This window comes from Coffea arabica, chromosome 7c (genome assembly GCF_036785885.1).
Source record: "Coffea arabica cultivar ET-39 chromosome 7c, Coffea Arabica ET-39 HiFi, whole genome shotgun sequence".
In the NCBI taxonomy this organism is placed as follows: domain Eukaryota; kingdom Viridiplantae; phylum Streptophyta; class Magnoliopsida; order Gentianales; family Rubiaceae; genus Coffea; species Coffea arabica.
The window spans coordinates 22394634-22417146 of NC_092322.1; the positions used below are offsets into that span (position 1 = coordinate 22394634).

A 22513-nucleotide genomic window follows, 5' to 3' on the forward strand; every position below is an offset into this window, starting at 1 on the left:
CAATATCATCAACTTAAGTAATGGATTTTCAACATGATTATGAAGCAAATGATAAAGATAAGAAATCCTTTGTATACCACGGTTGGACTAGTGTTTCTAGTCTCGACTTCTGCAGGGTAGGAAACTGAATCTTATCACCAATGAGCAGATTTGCCTAAGTCAACTGCTTCACTTAGCCATCAGTAGGATCTTGGCTGACTTCTCATCTCCATGGACAGAAAGCTTCTCTTGCATTCTGGAAAAATGTGTCATATACTTAATACCAATGTGGTTTTCCTTGTCATATATCCACATCACACACTCTTACAAAGCCAAAAACATCGAACAATCACTAGAGAAAACCAGATTCAAAAATTCTACGGAGTACAAAGAAGACATTGACAGAATGGAAAGAACAAAAGCACAATGGCAACTTAATCATTCAATTGATTTGAGATTAATCGTCTTATACAGTCAGTACACACATTATTTTGAAAAAAATCAACCACTCATTCCATCTTTAGAGTTTCTGGCGCAGCACTTCCTGCATCCAGAATGCCTTATTTTGACTCCGGAACAGCATGCTTGCCTCAGTTTCAAATCCAAGTATCACTTTTTGTCTCAATTTGTAGGGGGCAATTGAAGGCATTCTTCTCCTCATACCATTCTAAGAACCTTCACTTCCAATACAGAGTTACCAATTGCAACTCATCCAAACTACAAACAGAATCTCCATAATTACTTGTATCAATTAATGAGAACAAAAAAGACGTTGTAATATGCACCTGAAGCTGTTCAATTGAAAAAGGGGTACAAGTCCCTGTAAAGATCTGCTTGGAAAAGAGTAAACACTTCGAGTTCCATTTTAAGAATGTCCAGCATCATTTTACGATCACCCCTACAAAATTGACAATGTTCAGAGTTATAAACAAACCCCATAAAGCCCAGGATGCAAAATCGTGAAAATACCAAGAAAACACTAGGAATTAAAAAAATAGCACAAAACAATTCAAGAGCCAACTTTAGAAAAATATAAAAAAAAGTTAACAAGAAGTGTTTACTTGTCATGTGCTTCATAATAATTTGCCTTCTGATCTCAAAGAAAATGCTAAAGGATTCAGGGTTATCCTCTGCATTTGTGAACTGTGATAAGTACTTCTCCACCTCCCCCCAGTCTCCATTGCTCACACATTCTTAGAAACATTTGATATCAAAGAAAAGCCTTGATTCCCTCTCCAACCTTGTCCAGATAAGAAAATCAACCCAACAATGCAACAAAAGCCTCAGTTAGAAACTAGATTCATAGCATTAGCTTGAGGAAAAACTCATCCATCAGAACCTTGCCACATTCAAAATACAAATTCAAGCATGATATGCACAAGGTAATATACAAAGCAGCAAATGAAAAAGAGTTAAATAATATAAGATCTCCACACTCAATACCAAAGATGCCAAATTATCACACGAGGTACACCCTCAGAAGTCCAAGTCAACAAAGTTAACCAACTGCAGTGCAAACTAGAAAGTATAGTCTATTTAACCAATTGAAGCACAAACTAAAAAGTAGTAGTTAAACCTACTCCATGAGCTACAGGGGATGGTGTCAGTTGCTTGATCACAGTAAGGGTCCTCATATAGAACATTCTTGGGCAGTTTATGATTAGATACTTTAGTATCGCATTGCTGAATCTGTCAATATAAACTGTTCACCAAGAATACATATAAGCAATAGCATCAACTTAAGTAATGGATATTCAACACGATTATGTAGCAAATGAAGAAGATAAGAAATCCTTTGTATACCTCAGTTTGACTAGTGTTTCTAGTCTTGACATCTGCAAGGTAGGAAACTGAAGCTTATCACCAATGAGTGGATTTGCCTCAATCAACCGCTTCAGCTGAGCCATCAGTAGGATCCTGGTTGAATTCTCAACTCCTTGGTTAGAAAGCTTCTTTTCATTTCTGTAAAAATATGTCATCTACCTAATACCAATGTGGTTTTGCTTCTCTTATATCCACATCACACATTCTTACAATGCCTAAAAAATAGTACAAGTACCAGGAAAGGCCAAATTGAAAATTTCTACGGAGTACAAAGGAGGCATTGACATAATGGAAAAAACATAAGCACAGCAGGCAGTTTAATCATTCAACTGTTTTGAGATGAATCCTCTAATACAATTTGCACAAACATTATTTTGAAAACAAATCAACCACTCATTCTAACTTTGGAGTTTCTGGTACCGCACTCCTTGCATCCAGAATGCCTGATTTTACCCCCGGAACGGCTTGCTTGCCTTAGTTTCAAATCCAAGTATCACTTTCTATCCCAATTTATAGGGGGCAATTAAAGGCATTCTTCTGCTCATACCATTCTAAGAAGCTTCACTTCCAATACAGAGTTACCAATTGCAACCTATCGAAACTACAAACAGAATCACCATAATCACTTGCATCAATTAATGAGAACAAAAAAGAAGTTGTAATATGCACCTGAAACTGTTCAATTGGAAGAGGGGTACAAGTCCCTGTAAAGATCTGCTTGGGAAAGAGTAAACACTTCAAGTTCCCTTTTAAGAATGTCCAGCATCATTTTACGATCACCCCTACAAAATTGACAATGTTCAGAGTTATAAAACAAACCCCATAAAGCCCAGAATGCAAAATCGTGGAAATACCAAGAAAACACTAGGAACTAAAAAAATAGCACAAAACAATTCAAGAACCAACTTTAGAAAAATATAAAAAAAAGTTAACAAGAAGTGTTTACTTGTCATGTGCTTCATAATAATTTGCCTTTTGATCTCAAAGAAAATGCTAAAGGATTCAAGGTTATCCTCTGCATTTGTGAACCGTGATAAGTACTTCTCCGCCTCCTCCCAGTCTCCATTGCACACACATTCTTCAAAATACTTGATATCAAAGAAAAGCCTTGATTCCCTCTCCAAACTTGTCCAGATAAGAAAATCAACCCAATAATGCAACAAAAGCCTCAGTTAGAAACTAGATTCATAGCATTAGGTTGAGGAGAAAATCATCCATCAGAACCTCGCTACATTCAAAATGCAAATTCAAGCATGATATGCACAGGGTAATATACAAAGCAGCAAACGAAATATAGTTAAACAATATAAGATCTCCATATTCAACACCAAAGATGCCAAATTATCACACGAGGTACACCCTCAGAAGTCCAAGTCAACAAATTTAACCAACTGCAGTGCAAACTAGAAAGTATAGTCTATTTAACCAATTGAAGCACAAACTAAAAAGTAGTAGTTAAACTTACTCCATGAGCTACAGTGGATGCTGTCAGTTCCTTGATCACAATAAGGGTCCTCATATAGAACATTCTTGGGCAGTTTATAATTAGATACTTTAGTATCGCATTGCTGAACCTGCCAATAGAAACTGTTCACCAAGAATACATATAAGCAATAGCATCAACTTAAGTAATGGATATTCAACACGATTATGTAGCAAATGAAAAAGATAAGAAATCCTTTGTATACCTCAGTTTGACTAGTGTTTCTAGTCTTGACTTCTGCAAGGTAGGAAACTGAAGCTTATCACCAATTAGTGGATTTGCCTCAATCAACTGCTTAAGCTTAGCCATCAGTAGGATCCTGGCTGAGTTCTCATCTCCATGGTATGAAAGCTTCACTAGCTTTCCGGAAAAATATGTCATATACTTTATACCAATGTGGTTTTGCTTCATATATATCCACATCACACACTCTTACAAAGCTTAAAAAATTGTACAAGTGCCAGAGAAGGTCAGATTGAAAAATTCTACAGAGTACAAAGAAGACAATGACAGAATTGAAAGAATATAAGCACAGCGGGCAACTTAATCATTCAACTGATTTGAGATGAATCCTCTAATATAGTTTGCAGATGCATTATTTTGAAAACAAATCAACCGCTCCTTCCACCTTCGAATTTCCTGGTTCAGCACTCTCTGTATCCAGAATGCCTGATTTTGACCCCGGAGCAGCAAGTTTGCGTCAGTTTCAAATCCAAGCATCACATTTTGCCTCCGTTTATAGGGGGCAATTAAAGGCATTCTTTTGCTCATACCATTCTAAGAAGCTTCACTTCCAATACTGAGTTACCAATTGCAAATCATCCAAATTACAAACAGAATCACCATAATCATTTGCATCAATTAATGAGAACCAAAAAGACGTTGTAATATGCACCTGAAATTGTTCAATTGGAAAAGGTGTACAAGACCCCTGTAAAGATCTGCTTGGGAATGAGTAAGTACTTCGAGGTCCCTTCTAAGAATGTCCAGCATCATGTTACGTTCATTCCTGGACAAAATTAACAATGTTCAGAGTTATAAAACAAACCCCATAAATCCCAGAATGCTAAATCATGAAAATACCAAGAAAACACCAGGAATTAAAATAATAGCCCAAAACAATTCAAGAACTAACTTTAAAAAAATATTAAAAAAAGTTAACAAGAAGAATTTACTTGTCATGTGCTTCATAATAATTCTGCCTTCTGATCTCAAAGAAAATGCTAAAGGATTCAGGGTTATTATCTGCATTTGTGAACAGTGATAAGTACTTCTCCATCTCCTCCCAGTCTCCGTTGCTCACACATTCTTGGAAATACTTGATATCAAAGAAAAGCCTTGATTCCCTCTCCAACCTTGTCCAGATAAGAAAATCAACCCAATAATGCAACAAAAGCCTCAGTTAGAAACTAGATTCATAGCTTTAGGTTGAGGAGAAAATAATCCATCAGAATCTCGCTACATTCAAAATACAAATTCAAGCATGATATGCACAGGGTAATATACAAAACAGCAAATGAAATACAGTTAAACAATATAAGATCTCCATATTCAACACCAAAGATGCCAAATTATCACACGAGGTACACCCTCAGAAGTCCAAGTCAACAAAGTTAACCAACTGCAGTGCAAACTAGAAAGTATAGTCTATTTAACCAATTGAAGCACAAACTAAAAAGTAGTAGTTAAACTTACTCCATGAGCTACAGGGGATGGTGTCAGTTGCTTGATCACAATAAGGGTCCTCATATAGAACACTCTTGGGCAGTTTATGATTAGATACTTTAGTATCGCATTGTTGAATCTGCCAATATAAACTGTTCACCAAGAATACATATAAGCAATAGCATCAACTTAAGTAATGGATATTCAACATGATTATGTAGCAAATGAAGAAGATAAGAAATCCTTTATATACCTCAATTTGCCTAGTGTTTCTAGTCTTGACTTCTACAAGGTAGGAAACTGAAGCTTATCACCAATTAGTGGATTTGCCTCAATCAACTGCTTAAGCTTAGCTATCAGTAGGATCCTAGCAGACTTCTCATCTCCATGGCCAGAAGGATTCTCTTGTTTTCTAGAAATATATGTCATATACATAATGCCAATGTGGTTTTGCTTCTTATATATCCACATCACGCACTCTTACAAAGCCTAAAAAATCATACAAGTACCAGAGAAGGCCAGATGGTAAAATTCTATGGAGTACAAAGATGACATTGATAGAATGGAAAGAGCATAAGCACAGCTGGCAACTTAATCATTCAATTGATTTGAGATGAATCCTCTTATACAGTCCGCACACATATTATTTTGAAAACAAATCACAATCATTCCATCTTTGGAGTTTTTGGTACCGTACTCCCTGCATCCGGAATGCCTTATTTTGACCCCAGAACACCTTGCTTGCCTCAGTTTCAAATTCAAGTATCACATTTTGCCTCAGTTTATAGGGGGCAATTAAAGGCATTCTTCTAGGCATAGCATTCTAAGAAGCTTCACTTCCAATGCAGAGTCACCAATTGCAACTCATCCATACTATGAACAGAATCACCATAATCTATTGCATCAATCAATGAGAACAAAAAAGACGTTGTTATATGCATCGAAAGTTGTACCGTTAGAAAAGGGGTACAAGTCCCCTGTAAAGATCTGCTTGGGAAAGAGTAAACACTTCGAGGTCCCTTTTAAGAATGTCCAGCATCATTTTACGATCACCCCAACAAAATTGACAATGTTCAGAGTTATAAAACAAACCCCATAAAGCCCAGAATGCAAAATCATTAAAATGCCAAGAAAACACCAGGAATTAAAAAAATAGCCCAAAACAATTCAAGAACCAACTTTAGAAAAATATAAAGTAAAGTTAACAAGAAGTGTTTACTTGTCATGTGCTTCATAATAATTCTGCCTTCTGATCTCAAAGAAAATGCTAAAGGATTCCGGGTTATCCTCTGCATTTGTGAACCGTGATAAGTACTTCCCCACCTCCTCCCAGTCTCCATTGCTCACACATTCTTAGAAATACTTGATATTAAAGAAAAGCCTTGATTCCCTCTCCAACCCTGTCCAGATAAGAAAATCAACCCAATAATGCAACAAAAGCCTCAGTTAGAAACTAGATTCATAGCATTAGCTTGAATAGAAAATCATTCATTAGAACCTCACCACATTCAAAATACAAATTCAAGCATGATATACACAGGGTAATATACAAAGCAGCAAACAAAATACAGTTAAACAATATAAGATCTCCACATTCAACACCAAAGATGCCAAATTATCACACGAGGTACACCCTCAGAAGTCCAAGTCAACAAAGCTAACCAATTACAGTGCAAACTAGAAAGTATAGTCTATGTAACCAATTGAAGAACAAACTAAAAAGTAGTAGTTAAACTTACTCCATGAGCTACAGGGGATGGTGTCAGTTGCTTGATCACAGTAAGGGTCCTCATATGGAAGATTCTCGTACAGTTTATGATTAGATCCTTCATTATCGCATTGCTGAATCTGCCAACTTAACCTGTTCACCTAGAAAACATATAAGCAATATCATGAACTTAAGTAATGGATATTCAACACGATTATGAAGCAAATGATGAAGATAAGAAATCCTTTGTATACCTCAGTTTGACTAGTGTTTCTAGTCTCGGCTTCTGCAAGGTAGGGAACTGAAGCTTGTCACCAATGAGTGGATTTGCCACAGTCAACTGCTTTAGCTTAGCCATCAGTAGGATCCTGGCTGACTTCTCATCTCTATGGACAGAAAGCTTCTCTTGCTTTCTGGAAAAATATGTCATATACTTAATACCAATGTGATTTTCCTTGTTATATATCCATAGCACACACCCTTACAAAACCAAAAACATCGTACAATCGCTAGAGAAAGCCAGATTGAAAAATTCTACGGAGTACAAAGAAGACATTGACAGAATGGAAAGAACACAAGCACAATGGCAACATAATCATTCAATTGATTTGCGATTAATCGTCTTATACAGTCAATACAAACATTATTTTGAAAAAAATCAACCACTCATTCCATCTTTGCAGTTTCTGGTGCAGTACTCCTTGCATCCAGAATACCTGATTTTGACCCCGGAACAACTTGCTTGCCTCAGTTTCAAATCCAAGTATCACTTTTTGTCTCAATATATTGGGGGCAATTGAAGGCATTCTTCTGCTCATACCATTCTAAGAAATTTCATTTCCAATACAAAGTTACCAATTGCAACTCATCGAAACTACAAACAGAATCTCCATAATCACTTGTATCAATTAATGAGCACAAAAAGGACGTTGTAATATGCACCTGACGCTGTTCAATTGGAAAAGGCGTACAAGTCTCCTGTAGTAAACACTTCGAGGTCCCTTTTAAGAATGTCCAACATCATTTTACGATCACTCCTGAACAAAATTGACAATGTTCAGAGTTATAAAACAAACCCCATAAAGCCCAGAATGCAAAATCATGAAAATACCAAGAAAACACCAGGAATTAAAAAAATAGCCCAAAACAATTCAAGAACCAACTTTAGAAAAATATAAAAAAAAAAGTTAACAAGAAGTGTTTACTTGTCATGTGCTTCATAATAAGTCTACATTCTGATCTCAAAGAAAATGCTAAAGGATATAGGGTTATCCTATGCATTTGTGAACCGTAATAAGTACTTTTCCAAATCCTCCCAGTCTCCATTGCTCACACATTCTTCGAAATACTTGATATCAAAGAAAAGCCTTGATTCCCTCTCCAACCTTGTCCAGATAAGAAAATCAACCCAATAATGCAGCAAAAGCCTCAGTTAGAAACTAGATTTAAAGCATTAGCTTGAGGAGGAAATCATCCATCAGAACCTCGACATATTCAAAATACAAATTCAAGCATGATATGCACAGGGTAATATACAGAGCAACAAACGAAATACAGTTAAACAATATGAGATCTCCACATTCAACACCAAAGATGCCAAATTATCAAACGAGGTACACCCTCAGAAGTCCAAGTCAACAAAGTTAACCAACTGCAGTGCAAACTAGAAAGTATAGTTTATTTAACCAATTGAAGCACAAACTAAAAAGTAGTAGTTAAACTTACTCCATGAGGTACAGGGGATGGTGTCAGTTGCTTGATCACAGTAAGGGTCCTCATATAGAAGATTCTTGGGCAGTTTATGATTAGATCCTTCAGATCGCATTGCTGAATCTGCCAATATAAGCTCTTCTCCAAGAATACATATAAGTAATATCAACAACTTAAGTAATGGATATTCAACACGATTATGAAGCAAATAAAGTAGATAAGAAATCCTTTATATACCTCAGTTTGACTACTGTTTCTGGTCTTGACATCTGTAAGGTATGAAACTGAAGCTTATCACCGATGAGTGGATTTGCCTCAATCAACTGCTTCAGCTTAGCCATCAGTAGGATCCTAGCAGACTTCTCATCTCCATGGCCAGAAAGCTTCTCTTGTTTTCTGGAAATATATGTCAATACATAATACCAATATGATTTTGCTTCTTATATATCCATATCACACATTCTTACAAAGCCTAAAAAATCGTAGAAGTACCAGAGAAGGCCAGATGGTAAAATTCTACGGAGTACAAAGAAGACATTGACAGAATGGAAAAAGCATAAGCACAGCTGGCAACTTAATCATTCAATTGATTTGAGATGAATCCCCTTATATAGTATGCACACACATTATTTTGAAAACAAATCAACCACTCATTCCACTTTGGAGTTTCTGGTGCCACACTCCCTGCATCCAGAAAGCCTGATTTTACCCCCAAAACAGCTTGTTTGCCTTAGTTTCAAATCCGAGTATCACTTTCTGTCCCAACTTATAGGGGGCAATTAATGGCATTCTTCTGCTCATACCATTCTAAGAAACTTCACTTCCAATACAGAGTTACCAATTGCAACTCGTCTAAACTACAAACAGAATCACCATAATCACTTGCATCAATTAATGAGAACAAAAAAGACGTTGTAATATGCACCTGAAGCTATTCAATTGGAAAAGGGGTACAAGTCCCTGTAAAGATCCGCTTGGGAAAGAGTAAACACTTCGAGTTCCCTTTTAAGAATGTCCAGCATCATTTTATGATCACTTCTGAACAAAATTAACAATGTTCAGAGTTATAAAACAAACCCCATAATGCCCAGAATGTTAAATTGTGAAAATACCAAGAAAACACTAGGAATTAAAAAAATAGCCCAAAACAATTCAAGAACTAACTTTAAAAAAATATTTAAAAAAATTAACAAGAAGTTTTTACTTGTCATGTACTTCATAATAATTATGCCTTCTGATCTCAAAGAAAATGCTAAAGGATTCAGGGTTATCATTTGCATTTGTGAACCGTGATAAGTACTTCTCCACCTCCTTCCAGTCTCTATTGCTCACACATTCTTTGAAATACTTGATATCAAAGAAAAGCCTTGATTCCCTCTCCAACCTTGTCCAGATAAGAAAATCAACCCAATAATGCAACAAAAGCCTCAGTTAGAAACTAGATTCAAAGCATTAGCTTGAGGAAAAAATCATCCATCAAAACCTCGCCACATTCAAAATACAAATTCAAGCATGATATGCACAACTTAATATACAAAGTAACAAACGAAATACAGTTAAACAAAATGAGATCTCCACATTCAACACCAAAGATGCCAAATTATCAAACGAGATACACCCTCAGAAGTCCAAGTCAACAAAATTAACCAATAGCAGTGCAAACTAGAATGTATAGTCTATTTAACCAATTGAAGTACAAACTAAAAAGTAGTAGTTAATCTTACTGCATGAGCTATAGGAGATGGTGTGAGTTGCTTGATCACAGTTAGGGTCCTCATATAGAAGATTCTCGGACAGTTTATGATTAGATCCTTCATTATCGCGCTACTGAATCTGCCAATTTAAGCTGTTAACCAAGAAAACATATAAGCAATATCATCAACTTAAGTAATGTATATTCAACATGATTATGAAGCAAATGATGAAGATAAGAAATCCTTTGTACACCTCAGTTTGACTAGTGTTTCTAGTCTGGACTTCTGCAGGGTAGGAAATTGAAGCTTGTCACCAATGAGTGGATTTGCCTGAGTCAATTGCTTCAGCTTAGCCATTAGTAGGATCCTGGCTGAAAGCTTCCCTTGCTTTCTAGAAAAATGTGTCATATACTTAATACAAATGTGGTTTTGCTTCTTATATATCCATATCACACACTCATACAAAGCCTAAAACATCGTACAAGCACTAGGGAAGGCCATATTGAAAAATTCTACGGAGTACAAAGAAGACATTGACAGAATGGAAAGAACATAAACACAACGGCAACTTAATCATTCAATTCATTTGAGATGAATCCTCTTATACAGTCCGCACACATATTATTTTGAAAACAAATCAACCACTCATGCCACCTTTGGAGTTTTTGGTACCGCACTCCCTATATCCAGAATGCCCGATTTTGACCCCGGAATAGCTTGCTTGCCTCAGTTTCAAATCCAAGTATCACTTTTTGCCTCAATTTATAGGGGGCAATTCAAGGCATTCTTTTGCTCATACCATTCTAAGAAATTTCACTTCCAATACAGAGTTACCAATTGCAACTCATCCAAACTACAAACAGAATCACCATAATCACTTGCATCAACTAATGAGGACAAAAGAGACATTGTAATATGCACCTGAAGCTGTTCAATTGGAAAAAGGGTACAAGTCCCCTGTAAAGATCTGCTTGGGAAAGAGTAAACACTTCGAGTTCCCTTTTAAGAATATCCAACATCATTTTACGATCACCCCTGCAAAAAATTAACAATGTTCAGAGTTATATAAAAACCCCATAAAGCCCAGAATGTTAAATCGTGAAAATACCAAGAAAACACTAGGAATTAAAATATGGCCCCAAACAAATCGAGAACTAACTTTAAAAAAATATTAAAAAAAGTTAACGAAAAGTTTTTTCTTGTCATGTGCATCATAATAATTCTGCCTTCTGATCTCAAAGAAAAAGCTAAAGGATTCAGGGTTATCCTCTGCATTTGCGAACCGTGATAAGTACTTCTTCACCTCCTCCCAGTCTCCATTGCTCATATATTCTTAGAAATACTAGAAGGAAAGCCATGATTCCCTCTCCAACCTTGTCCAGATAAGAAAATTAACCCAATAATGCAACAAAGCCCCAGTTAGAACCTAGATTCATAGCATTAGGTTGAGGAGGAAATCATCAATCAGAACCTCACCACATTGAAAAAACAAATTTAAGCATGATATGCACAGGGTAATATACAAAGCAGCAAATGAAATACAGTTAAATAATATAAGATCTCCACATTCAACACTGAAGATGCCAAATTATCACAAGATGCACACCCGCAAATATCCAAGTCAAGAAAGTTAACCAACTACAGCGCAAACTAGAAAGTATAGTCTATTTAACCAATTGAAGCACAAACTAAAAAGTAGTAGTTAAACTTACTCCATAAGCTAAAAGAGATGGTGTCAGTTGCTTGACCACGGTAAGGGTCCTCATATAGAAGATTCTTGGGCAGTTTATGATTAGATCCTTTAGTATTGCATTGCTGAATCTACCAACATAAGCCGTTAACCAAGAATACATATAAGCAATATCATCAACTTAAGTAATGAAATTTCAACACGATTATACAGCAAATGATGAAGATAAGAAATCTTTTGCATACCTCTGTTTAACTAGTGTTTCTAGTCTTGACATCTGCAAGGTAGGAAACTGAAGCTTATCACCAATGAGTGGATTTGCCTCAATCAACCGCTTTAGCTTAGCCATCAGTAGAGTCCTGGTTGAATTCTCACCTCCATGGTCAGAAAGCTTCTCTTGGTTTTTGTAAAAATATGTCATATACCAAATACCAATGTGGTTTTTCTTCTTATATATCTACAACAGACACTATTACAAAGCCTAAAAAATCTTACAAGTACCAGAAAAGGCAAGATTGAAAAATTCTACGAAGTACCAAGGAGACATTGACAGAATGGAAAAACCATGGAGATGTCTCCTCTTATACAGTTTGCACACACATTATTTTGAATCCTCTTATATAGTTTCCTCTTATACAATTTGCACACAAAATAAGGCAAGCAAGATGAATCCTCTTATACAGTTTGCACACACATTATTTTGAAAACAAATCAACCACTCCTTCCACCTTAGGATTTTCTGGTTTAGCGGTCTGTGCATCCAGAATGCCTTATTTTGACCCCGAAATATCTTGCTTGCCCTAGTTTCAAATCCAAGTATCACATTTTGCCTCAGTTTATAGGGGACAATTAAAGGTATTCTTCTAGTCATACAATTCTAAGAAGCTTCACTTCCAATGCAGAGTTACCAACACACACTCCTACAAGGCCTAAAAAAATCTTACCAACACTCACTCTTACAAGGCCTTATACAAGGGTCCTCATATAGAAGATTCTTGGGTAGTTTATGATTAGATCCTTTAGTATTGCATTGCTGAATCTGCCAACATAAGCCGTTAACCAAGAATACATATAAACAATATCATCAACTTAAGTAATGGAATTTCAACACGATTATGACGCAAATGATGAAGATAAGAAATCTTTTGTATACCTCTGTTTAACTAGTGTTTCTAGTCTTGACATCTGCAAGGTAGGAAACTGAAGCTTATCACCAATGAGTGGATTTACCTCAATCAACCGCTTCAGCTTAGCCATCAGTAGGATCCTGGTTGAATTCTCATCTCCATGGTCAGAAAGCTTCTCTTGGTTTTTGTAAAAATATGTCATATACCAAATACCAATGTGGTTTTTTTTCTTATATATCTACAACAGAGACTCTTACAAAGCCTAAAAAATCTTACAAGTACCAGAAAAGGCCAGATTGAAAAATTCTACAGAGTACAAAGGAGACATTGACAGAATGGAAAAAACATAGAGATGTCTCCTCTTATACAGTTTGCACACACATTATTTTCAATCCTCTTATACAGTTTGCTCTTATACAGTTTGCATACAAAATAAGGCAAGCAAGATGAATTCTCTTATACAGTTTGCACACACATTATTTTGAAAACAAATCAACCACTCCTTCCACCTTAGGATTTTCTGGATTAGCAGTCCCTGCATCCAGAATGCCTTATTTTGACCCCAGAACATCTTGCTTGCCTCAGTTTCAAATCCAAGTATCACATTTTACCTCAGTTTATAGGGGGCAATTAAAGGCATTCTTCTAGTCATACCATTCTAAGAAGCTTCACTTCCAATGCAGAGTTACCAACACACACTCTTACAAGGCCTAAAAAAATCTTACCAACACAGACTCTTACAACGCCTTACCAACACACACTCTTACAAGGGCTAAAAAAATCTTACCAACACACACTCTTACCAACATACACTCTTACACACACTCTTCCCAACACACACTCTTACAAAGTCTAAAAAAATCAACCTCTTATATATCTACAACACACACTCTTACAAAGTCTAAAAAATCTTACAAGTACCAGAAAAGGCTAGATTGAAAAATTCTACGGAGTACAAAGGAGACATTGATAGAAAGGACAAAACATGGAGATGTCTCCTCTTATACAGTTTGCACACACATTATTTTGAATCCTCTTATACAGTTTGCTCTTATACAGTTTGCACACATTATTTTGAATGCTTTTATACAGTTTGCACACACATTTTTTTGAAAACAAATCAACCACTCCTTCCACCTTAGGATTTTCTGGTTTAGCAGTCCCTGCATCCAGAATGCCTTATTTTGACCCCGGAACATCTTGATTGCATCAGTTTCAAATCCAAGTATCACATTTTGCCTCAATTTATAGGGGGTAATTAAAGACATTCTTCTAGTCATACCATTCTAAGAAGCTTCACTTCCAATGCAGAGTTACCAGCACACACTCTTACAAGGCCTAAAAAAATCTTACCAACACACACTCTTACAAGGCCCAAAAAAATCTTACCAATACACACTCTTACCAACATACACTCTTCCCAACGCACACTCTTACAAGGCCTAAAAAAATCAACCTCTTATATATCTATAACACACACTCTTACAAAGCCTAAAAAATCTTACAAGTACCAGAAAAGGCCAGATTGAAAAATTCTACGGAGTACAAAGGAGACATTGACAAAATGGAAAAAACATGGAGATGTCTTCTCTTATACAGTTTGCACACACATTATCTTGAATCCTCTTATACAATTTGCTCTTATACAGTTTGCACACATATTATTTTGAATGCTCTTATACAGTTTGTACACAAAATAAGGCAAGCAAGATGAATCCTCTTATACAGTTTGCACACACATTATTTTGAAAACAAATCAACCACTCCTTCCACCTTAGGATTTTCTGGTTTAGCAGTCCCTGCATCCATAATGCCTTATTTTGACCCCGAAACATCTTGCTTGCCTCAGTTTCAAATCCAAATATCACATTTTACCTCAGTTTATAGGGGGCAATTAAAGGCATTCTTCTAGTCATACCATTCTAAGAAACTTCACTTCCAATACAGAGTTACCAATTGCAACTCATCCATACTACAAAAATAATCACCATAATCACTTGCATCAATCAATGAGAACAAAAAAGACGTTGTTATATGCATCGAAAGTTATTCAGTTAGAAAAGGAGTACAAGTCCCCTGTAAAGATCTACTTGGGAAAGAGTAAACACTTCGAGGTCCCTTTTAAGAATGTCCAGCATCATTTTACGATCACCCCTGGACAAAATTAACAATGTTCAGAGTTATAAAACAAACCCTATAAAGCCCAGAATGCAAAATCATGAAAATACCATGAAAACACCAGGAATTAAAAAAATAGCACAAAACAATTCAAGAACCAACTTTAGAAAAATATAAAAAAAAAGTTATCAAGAAGTGTTTACTTGTCATGTGGTTCATAATAATTCTGCCTTCTTATCTCAAAGAAAATGCTAAAGGATTCAGGGTTATCCTCTGCATTTGTGAACCGTGATAAATACTTCTCCACCTACTCCCAGTCTCCATTGCTCACACATTCTTACAAATACTTGATATCAAAGAAAAGCCTTGATTCCCTCTCCAACCTTGTCCAGATAAGAAAATCAACCCAATAATGCAACAAAAGCCTCAGTTAGAAACTAGATTCATAGCATTAGCTTGAGGAGAAAATCATCCATCAGAACCTCGCAATATTCAAAATACAAATTTAAGCATGATATGCACAGGGTAATATACAAACCAGCAAACGAAATGCAGTTAAACAATATAAGATCTCCACATTCAATACCAAAGATGCCAAATTATCATGTGAGGTACACCCTTAGAAGTCCAAGTCAACAAAGTTAACCAACTGCAGTGCAAACTAGAAAGTATAGTCTATTTAACCAATTGAGGCACAAACTAAAAAGAAGTAGTTAAACTTACTCCATGAGCTAAAGGAGATGGTGTCGATTGCTTGACCACAGTAAGGGTCCTCATATAGAAGATTCTTGGGCAGTTTATGATTAGATCCTTTAGTATCGCATTGCTAAATCTGCCAACATGAGCTGTTCACCAAGAATACATATAAGCAATATCATCAACTTAAATAATGGAATTTCAGCACGATTATGAAGCAAATGATGAAGATAAGAAATCCTTTGTATACCTCTGTTTGAATAGTGTTTCTAGTCTTGACATCTACAAGGTAGGAAGCTGAAGCTTGTCACCAATGAGTGGATTTGCCTCAATCAACCGCTTCAGCTTAGCCATCAGTAGGATCTTGGTTGAATTATCATCTCCATGGTCAGAAAGCTTCTCTTGGTTTCTGTAAAAATATGTCATATACCTAATACCAATGTGGTTTTGCTTCTTATATATCCACATCACACACTCTTACAAAGCCTAAAAAATCGTACAAGTACCAGAAAAGGCCAAATTGAAAAATTCTACGGAGTGCAAAGGAGACATTGGCAGAATGGAAAGAGCATAAGCACAGCGAGTACTTTAATCATTCAGCTGTTTTGAGATGAATCCTCTTATACAGTTTGCACATACATTATTTTGAAAATGAATCAACCACTCCTTCCACCTTAGGATTTTCTACTTTAGCAGTCCCTGCATCCAAATTGCCTTATTTTGACCCCAGAACATCTTGCTTGCCTCAATTTCAAATCCAAGTATTACATTTTGCCGCAATTTATAGGGGGCAATTAAAAGCATTCTTCTACTCATACCATTCTAAGAAGCTTCACTTCCAATATAGAGTTACCAATTGCAACTCATCCATACTACAAACAGAATCACCATAATCACTTGCATCAATTAATGAGAACAAAAAAGATGTTATATGCACCAAAAGTTGTTCAGTTGGAAAAGGGGTATAAGTCCCCTGTAAAGATCTACTTGGGAAAAAGTAAACGATTCGAGATCCCATTTAAGAATGTCCAACAACATTTTACGATCACCCCTGGACAAAATTGACAATGTTCAGAGTTATAAAACAAACCCCATAAAGCCCAGAATGCAAAATCGTGAAAATACCAAGAAAACCCCAGGAATTAAAAAAATAGCACAAAACAATTCAAGAACCAACTTTAGAAAAATATAAAAAAAAAGTTAACATGAAGTGTTTACTTGTCATGTGCTTCATAATAATTCTGCCTTCTGATCTCAAAGAAAATGCTAAAGGATTTGGGGTTATCCTCTGCATTTGTGAACCGTGATAAGCACTTCTCCGCCTCCTCCCAGTCTCCATTGCTCACACATTCTTAGAAATACTTGATATCAAAGAAAAGCCTTGATTCATTCTCCAACCTTGTTCAGATAAGAAAATCAACCCAATAATGCAACAAAAGCCTCAGTTAGAAACTAGATTCATAGCATTAGCTTGAGGAGAAAATCATCCATCAGAACCTCGCTACATTCAAAATACAAATTCAAGCATGAAATGCACAGGGTAATATACAAAGCAGCAAACGAAATATAGTTAAACAATATAATATCTCCACATTCAACACCAAAGATGCCAAATTATCACACGAGGTACACCCTCAGAAGTCCAAGTCAACAAAGTAACCAACTGCAGTGCAACCTAGAAAGTATAGTCTATTTGACCAATTGAAGCACAAACTAAAAAGTAGTAGTTAAACTTACTCCATGAGCTACAGGGGATGGTGTCAGTTGCTTCCTCACAGTAAGGGTCCTCATATTGAAGATTCTTGGACAGTTTATGATTAGATCCTTTAGTATCGCATTGCTGAATCTACCAACCTAAGCTGTTCACCAAGAATACACATAAGCAATATTGTAATGGATATTCAATACGATTATGAAGCAAATAAAGAAGATAAGAAATCCTTTGTATACCTCAGTTTGACTAGTGTTTCTAGTCTTGACTTCTGCAAGATAGGAAGCTGAAGCTTATCACCAATTAGTGGATTTGCCTCAATCAACTGCTTAAGCTTAGCCATCAGTAGGATCCCGGCTGACTTCTCATCTCCATGGTCCGAAAGCTTCTCTTGCTTTCCGGAAAAATATGTCATATACTTAATACCAATGTGGTTTTGCTTCATATACATCCACATCACACACTCTTACAAAGTTTAAAAAATCGTACAAGTACCAGAAAAGCCCAGATTGAAAAATTCTACAGAGTACAAAGAAGACATGACAGAATAGAAAGAATATAAGCACAGCGGGCAACTTAATCATTCAACTGATTTGAGATGAATCCTTTTATATAGTCTGCACATGCATTATTTTGAAAACAAATCAACCACTCCTTCCACCTTCAAATTTTCTGGTTCAGCACTCTCTGTATCCAGAATGCTTGATTTTGACCTCGGAACAACATTTTTGCCTCAATTTCAAATCCAAGCATCGCATTTTGCCTCAGTTTATAGGGGGCAATTAAAGGCATTCTTTTGCTCATACCATTCTAAGAAGCTTCACTTCCAATACTGAGTTACCAATTGCAAATCATCCAAACTACAAACAGAATCAGCATAATCACTTGCATCAATTAATGAGAACCAAAAAGACGCTGTAATATGCACCTGAAGTTGTTTAATTGGAAAAGGCGTACAAGTCCCCTGTAAAGATCTACTTGGAAAAGAGTAAGTACTTTGAGGTCTCTTTTAAGAATGTCCAGCATCATTTTACGATCACTCCTGGACAAAATTAACAATGTTCAGAGTGATAAAACAAACCCCATAAAGCCCAGAATGTTAAATCATGAAAATACCAGGAAAACACCATGAATTAAAAAAATAGCCCAAAATAATTCAAGAACTAACTTTAAAAAAATATAAAAAAAAAGTTAACAAGAAGTGTTTACTTGTCATGTGCTTCATAATAATTCTGCCTTCTAATCTCAAAGAAAATGCTAAAAGATTCAGGATTATCCTCTGCATTTGTGAATCATGATAAGTACTTCTCCACCTCCTCCCCGTCTCCATAGGTCACACATTCTTCGAAATACTTGATATCATAGAAAGCCTTGATTCCTTCTCCAACCTTGTCCAGATAAGAAAATCAACCCAATAAAGTGACAAAAACCTCAGTTAGAAACGAGATTCACAGCATTAGCTTGAGGAGAAAATCATCCATTAGAACCTCGCCACATTCAAAATACAAATTCAAGCATGATATGCATAGTCAAATACAAAGTAGCAAAGGCAATAGAGTTAAATAATATAAGATCTCCAGATTCAACACCAAAGATGCCAAATTATCACACGAGGTACACCCTCAAAAGTCCAAGTCAACAAAGTTAACCAACTGCAGTGCAAACTAGAAAGTATAGTCTATTTAACCAATTGAAGCATAAACTAGAAAGTAGTAGTTAAGCTTACTCCATGAGCTACATGAGATAGTGTCAGTTGCTTGATCACAGTAATGGTCCTCATATAGAAGATGCTTTTTGACAATTTATGATTAGATCCTTTATTATCGTATTGCTGAATCTGCCAACTTAAGCTGTTCACCAAGAAAACATATAAGCAATATCATCAACTTAAGTAATGGATATTCAACACGATTTTGACGCAAATGAAGAAGATATGAAATCCTTTATATACCTCTGCTTGCGTAGTGTTTCTATTCTTGGTTTCTGCACTGTAGGAAACTGAAGCTTATCACCAATGAGTTGATTTGCCTCAATCAACTGCTTCAGCTTAGCCATCAGTAGGATCCTGGCTGACTTCTCATCTCCATGGTCAGAAAGCTTCTCTTGCTTTCTGGAAATATATGCCCTATACTTAATACCAATGTGGTTTAGCTTCTTATATATCCACATCACACACTCTTACAAAGCCTAAAAAATCATACAAGTACCAGAGAAGGACAGATTGAAAAATTCTACGAAGTACAACGAGGACATTGACAAAATGGAAAGAACATAAGCACAGTGGACAACTTAATCATTCAACTGATTTGAGATGAATCCTCTTATACGGTCAGCACACATTATTTTGACAACAAATCAACCACTCCTTCCACCTTAGGATTTTTTGGTTCAGCCCTCCCTGCATCCAGAATGCTTGATTTTGACCCTGGAACAGCTTGCTTGCCTCAGTTTCAAATCCAAGTATCACTTTTTGCCTCAGTTATAGGGGGCAATTAAAGGCATTCTTCTGCCCATACCATTCTAAGAAACTTCACTTCCAATATAGAGTTACCAATTGCAACTCATCCAAACTACAAATAGAATCACCATAATCACTTGCATCAATTGATGAGAACAAAAAAGACGTTGTAATATGCACCTGAAGTTGTTCAATTGGAAAAGGGGTACAAGTCCCCTGTAAATATCTGCTTGGGAAAGAGTAAACATTTCGAGATCCCTTTTAAGAATGTTTAGCATCTTTTTACGATCACCCCTGGACAAAATTACCGATGTTCAGAGTTATAAAAGAAACCCAATAAAGCCCCGAATACTAAATCGTGAAAATACCAAGAAAAAATCAGGAATTAAAAAAATAGCCCGAAACAATTCAAGAACTAACTTTAAAAAAATATTTAAAAAAGTTAACAAGAAGTTTTTGCTTGTCATGTGCTTCATAATAATTCTGCCTTCTGATCTCAAAGAAAATGCTAATGGATTCAGGGTTATCCTCTACATTTGTGAACCGTGATAAGTACTTCTCCACCTCCTCCTAGTCTCTATTGCTCACACATTCTTTGAAGTACTTGATATCAAAGAAAAACCTTGATTCCCTCTCCAACCTTGTCCAGATAATAAAATCAACCCAATAATGCAACAAAAATTTCTCATACAGTGAAACAAGCTCAAAAAGTTGAAATTCTTGAAAAAACAACAATGAAACAAACTCCAATGAAATCCCATTTCTGGAAAATTTCAAAAACCAAAAGAGGAATCTTGAAAAACAATAATAAACTATAAAAGCTTACATTTGAAGTGCTTCCCTGTACTGTTCTCCATCCGATTCAGCCAAGAACTGGTGAATTAACAACTTCAACTCGTCTTTATTGAACTCCATCTTCTATCCCTGCTTCTCTCCAAATCCCACTTCAAGAAAAAACGAAAACAATCAAATGATCACTGAAAAACAGAACCCATACCATGGCAATTCAAACAAACACAAGTAAATTAAACCACCATGAACACACACCGGAATGCGTGATAAACAAAAAGAATTCACGAATGAACAGAGATAACATAAATGAAGCCGTTTTCTTTCTTTTTTCTTTTCTCTTTCTCGATTTCTTGAATCTTTTCCAGTTTTGCTGTGAATAAGATGAATTTTAATGAGCTCTCTAAGCCTATTGAAGGTGCTGACTAAAATGAGACAAGTTTAACGACTTGATCCCGAGAATTGTAGATTGTACGGAATGATAGGAATTGGGATTATAACGATAAGAACATAGACTTCAACATAGACTTATAAGCGGAAAAATTTTCCGGTATTGAAAGTTGGATAATTGAATGGATGAGGTTTTAATTACATTTTGCACCCTTAGATAATACCATAGTTCTCACTTTGGTCCCTTAACTACATTTTGCACTTTTAAGTCTTAAACTTGCCCTATATTAGTCTAATCTCGATGGAATATACAATACTAACTAAATCTCATTGGAGGCCACTCTCTACTAATAGAGTATTCAAATTTTATTTATAAGGTAACATGGAGTAGCAATTATTTTGTTAATTTTTGTGCTTTCGGTTAATGATTGGATTACAATGGGACGAATTTAAAACTTTAGGGAGTAATGTATACACAATCAAAGTTTCAAAACTAAAGTGATAATTGAGTATAGTTTGAAAATGCAAAATGAAATTAACCCAATAGATTTGATTTGTCAAATAATAGCCTTTATGGATTACATTTTTATACAATGTTAGTGTAGAAATTTTGTTACACTAGTAGGTTTAGTTGCATGTCACATATTATTTATCGAATTTAAATTTAATTTTCACATGTAGCATGCATTTACACCTACTACTGTAGAAAATTATGTAGAGATCTTGAATTAACAATGATAATATTATAATTTTGAAAAAGTATAGCAAAGAGATGAAAAGGTCATTAAAAGATGGGAGAAGAGGAAACGATTTGGCACCATCTATTTTCACCACAAAAGGGTAATTTTGGTATTGAAAAAGGTTTCTATCAACCCCCATAAATACTTTGAGTTTTTTTTATCATCTTGGTACTAAGGGTATGGATTTTGACGAGGTGTGTGGATTTAGCCCCACCCAAAAAGAAATTAGGCATTGATGTTTAGTTAATTTATGAGGCGGATGTGGTGGAAACGGATGTGAAATGGTCATTCTTATTTGAGTTGAATAAACTAGGGCGGAAGAGTTCATGCCATGCATGAGAATTTAGTGCCTGTGATTAAAGGTAGTAAATAATTATTGTTTGATGTTTTGTAATATAGGAACTGGAGTTTAGTTCCTATGGTTGAAGGTAGTAAATAATTATTGTTTGATGTTTTGTAGTATAGGAATTGAAGTATGGCAAATTTATGATGTGATGTTGAGTAAAAAAGTCATAAAGTTACATATTGAGTCAAAAGAATAATGTGCAATGAAACATAATTATAAGATATGACCAACCACTTTGTATCCAATCTAGTAAAATAAATAGTTGCTTATATTTTCTCATGCACTTTGGAGATGCTAAAATCTGCTGTCTGGTTTGAATTTGATCCTGATATAAGGGCAATTCACTGTACTATCTTGTCCTATATTCTGTTCTCAATTGCTTTAG

The 22513-nt window shown here is 35.7% G+C and overlaps 1 protein-coding gene across 17 annotated transcripts; it reads right to left on the minus strand.

Annotated features, from left to right (window-relative positions):
- Positions 1-406: 406 nt before the first annotated feature.
- LOC113698092 (protein TOPLESS-like) lies at positions 407-21169 on the minus strand. 17 transcript variants are annotated; one of them, XM_072056563.1, is made up of 40 exons: positions 20911-21169; positions 20690-20807; positions 20044-20157; positions 19357-19530; positions 19132-19255; positions 18615-18793; positions 18334-18447; positions 17645-17799; positions 17432-17553; positions 16913-17092; positions 15945-16103; positions 15722-15843; positions 15202-15381; positions 11999-15034; positions 11776-11884; positions 10985-11098; positions 10317-10454; positions 10094-10215; positions 9574-9753; positions 9295-9407; positions 8607-8765; positions 8385-8507; positions 7865-8044; positions 7602-7696; positions 6914-7072; positions 6691-6820; positions 6171-6351; positions 5205-5846; positions 4982-5103; positions 4462-4641; positions 4182-4295; positions 3492-4085; positions 3269-3390; positions 2750-2928; positions 2473-2585; positions 1783-1896; positions 1560-1681; positions 1041-1219; positions 765-877; positions 407-654 (listed from the first exon to the last, which is right to left on the minus strand). In XM_072056563.1, exons 2-6 carry the CDS (start codon positions 20776-20778, stop codon positions 18698-18700), a joined length of 597 nt encoding a protein of 198 aa, XP_071912664.1. In that variant the 5' UTR covers positions 20779-20807; positions 20911-21169; the 3' UTR covers positions 407-654; positions 765-877; positions 1041-1219; positions 1560-1681; positions 1783-1896; positions 2473-2585; positions 2750-2928; positions 3269-3390; positions 3492-4085; positions 4182-4295; positions 4462-4641; positions 4982-5103; positions 5205-5846; positions 6171-6351; positions 6691-6820; positions 6914-7072; positions 7602-7696; positions 7865-8044; positions 8385-8507; positions 8607-8765; positions 9295-9407; positions 9574-9753; positions 10094-10215; positions 10317-10454; positions 10985-11098; positions 11776-11884; positions 11999-15034; positions 15202-15381; positions 15722-15843; positions 15945-16103; positions 16913-17092; positions 17432-17553; positions 17645-17799; positions 18334-18447; positions 18615-18697. The 17 variants fall into 17 exon arrangements, with proteins under 17 accessions (XP_071912664.1, XP_071912663.1, XP_071912653.1 ...); XM_072056562.1 differs by having other exon boundaries at positions 407-877; XM_072056552.1 differs by lacking the exons at positions 407-654; positions 765-877; positions 1041-1219; ... (7 more) ...; positions 4462-4641; positions 4982-5103 and having other exon boundaries at positions 5520-5846; positions 11999-12112; positions 12907-15034.
- Between the last annotated feature and the right edge of the window lie 1344 nt (positions 21170-22513).

What these genes read in the sequence shown, in the direction of transcription:
- LOC113698092 (XM_072056563.1), bottom strand. Translation starts at nt 20,778, where the DNA reads ATGGAGTTCAATAAAGACGAGTTGAAGTTGTTAATTCACCAGTTCTTG. An exon ending in GAAACACTACGCAAGCAGAG is followed by an intron (nt 19,256 to 19,356) that starts GTATATAAAGGA and finishes CTTGGTGAACAG; the next exon opens with CTTAAGTTGGCAGATTCAGC. An exon ending in TATCTCATGTAGCTCATGGA is followed by an intron (nt 18,794 to 19,131) that starts GTAAGCTTAACT and finishes TATCTGGACAAG; the next exon opens with GTTGGAGAAGGAATCAAGGC.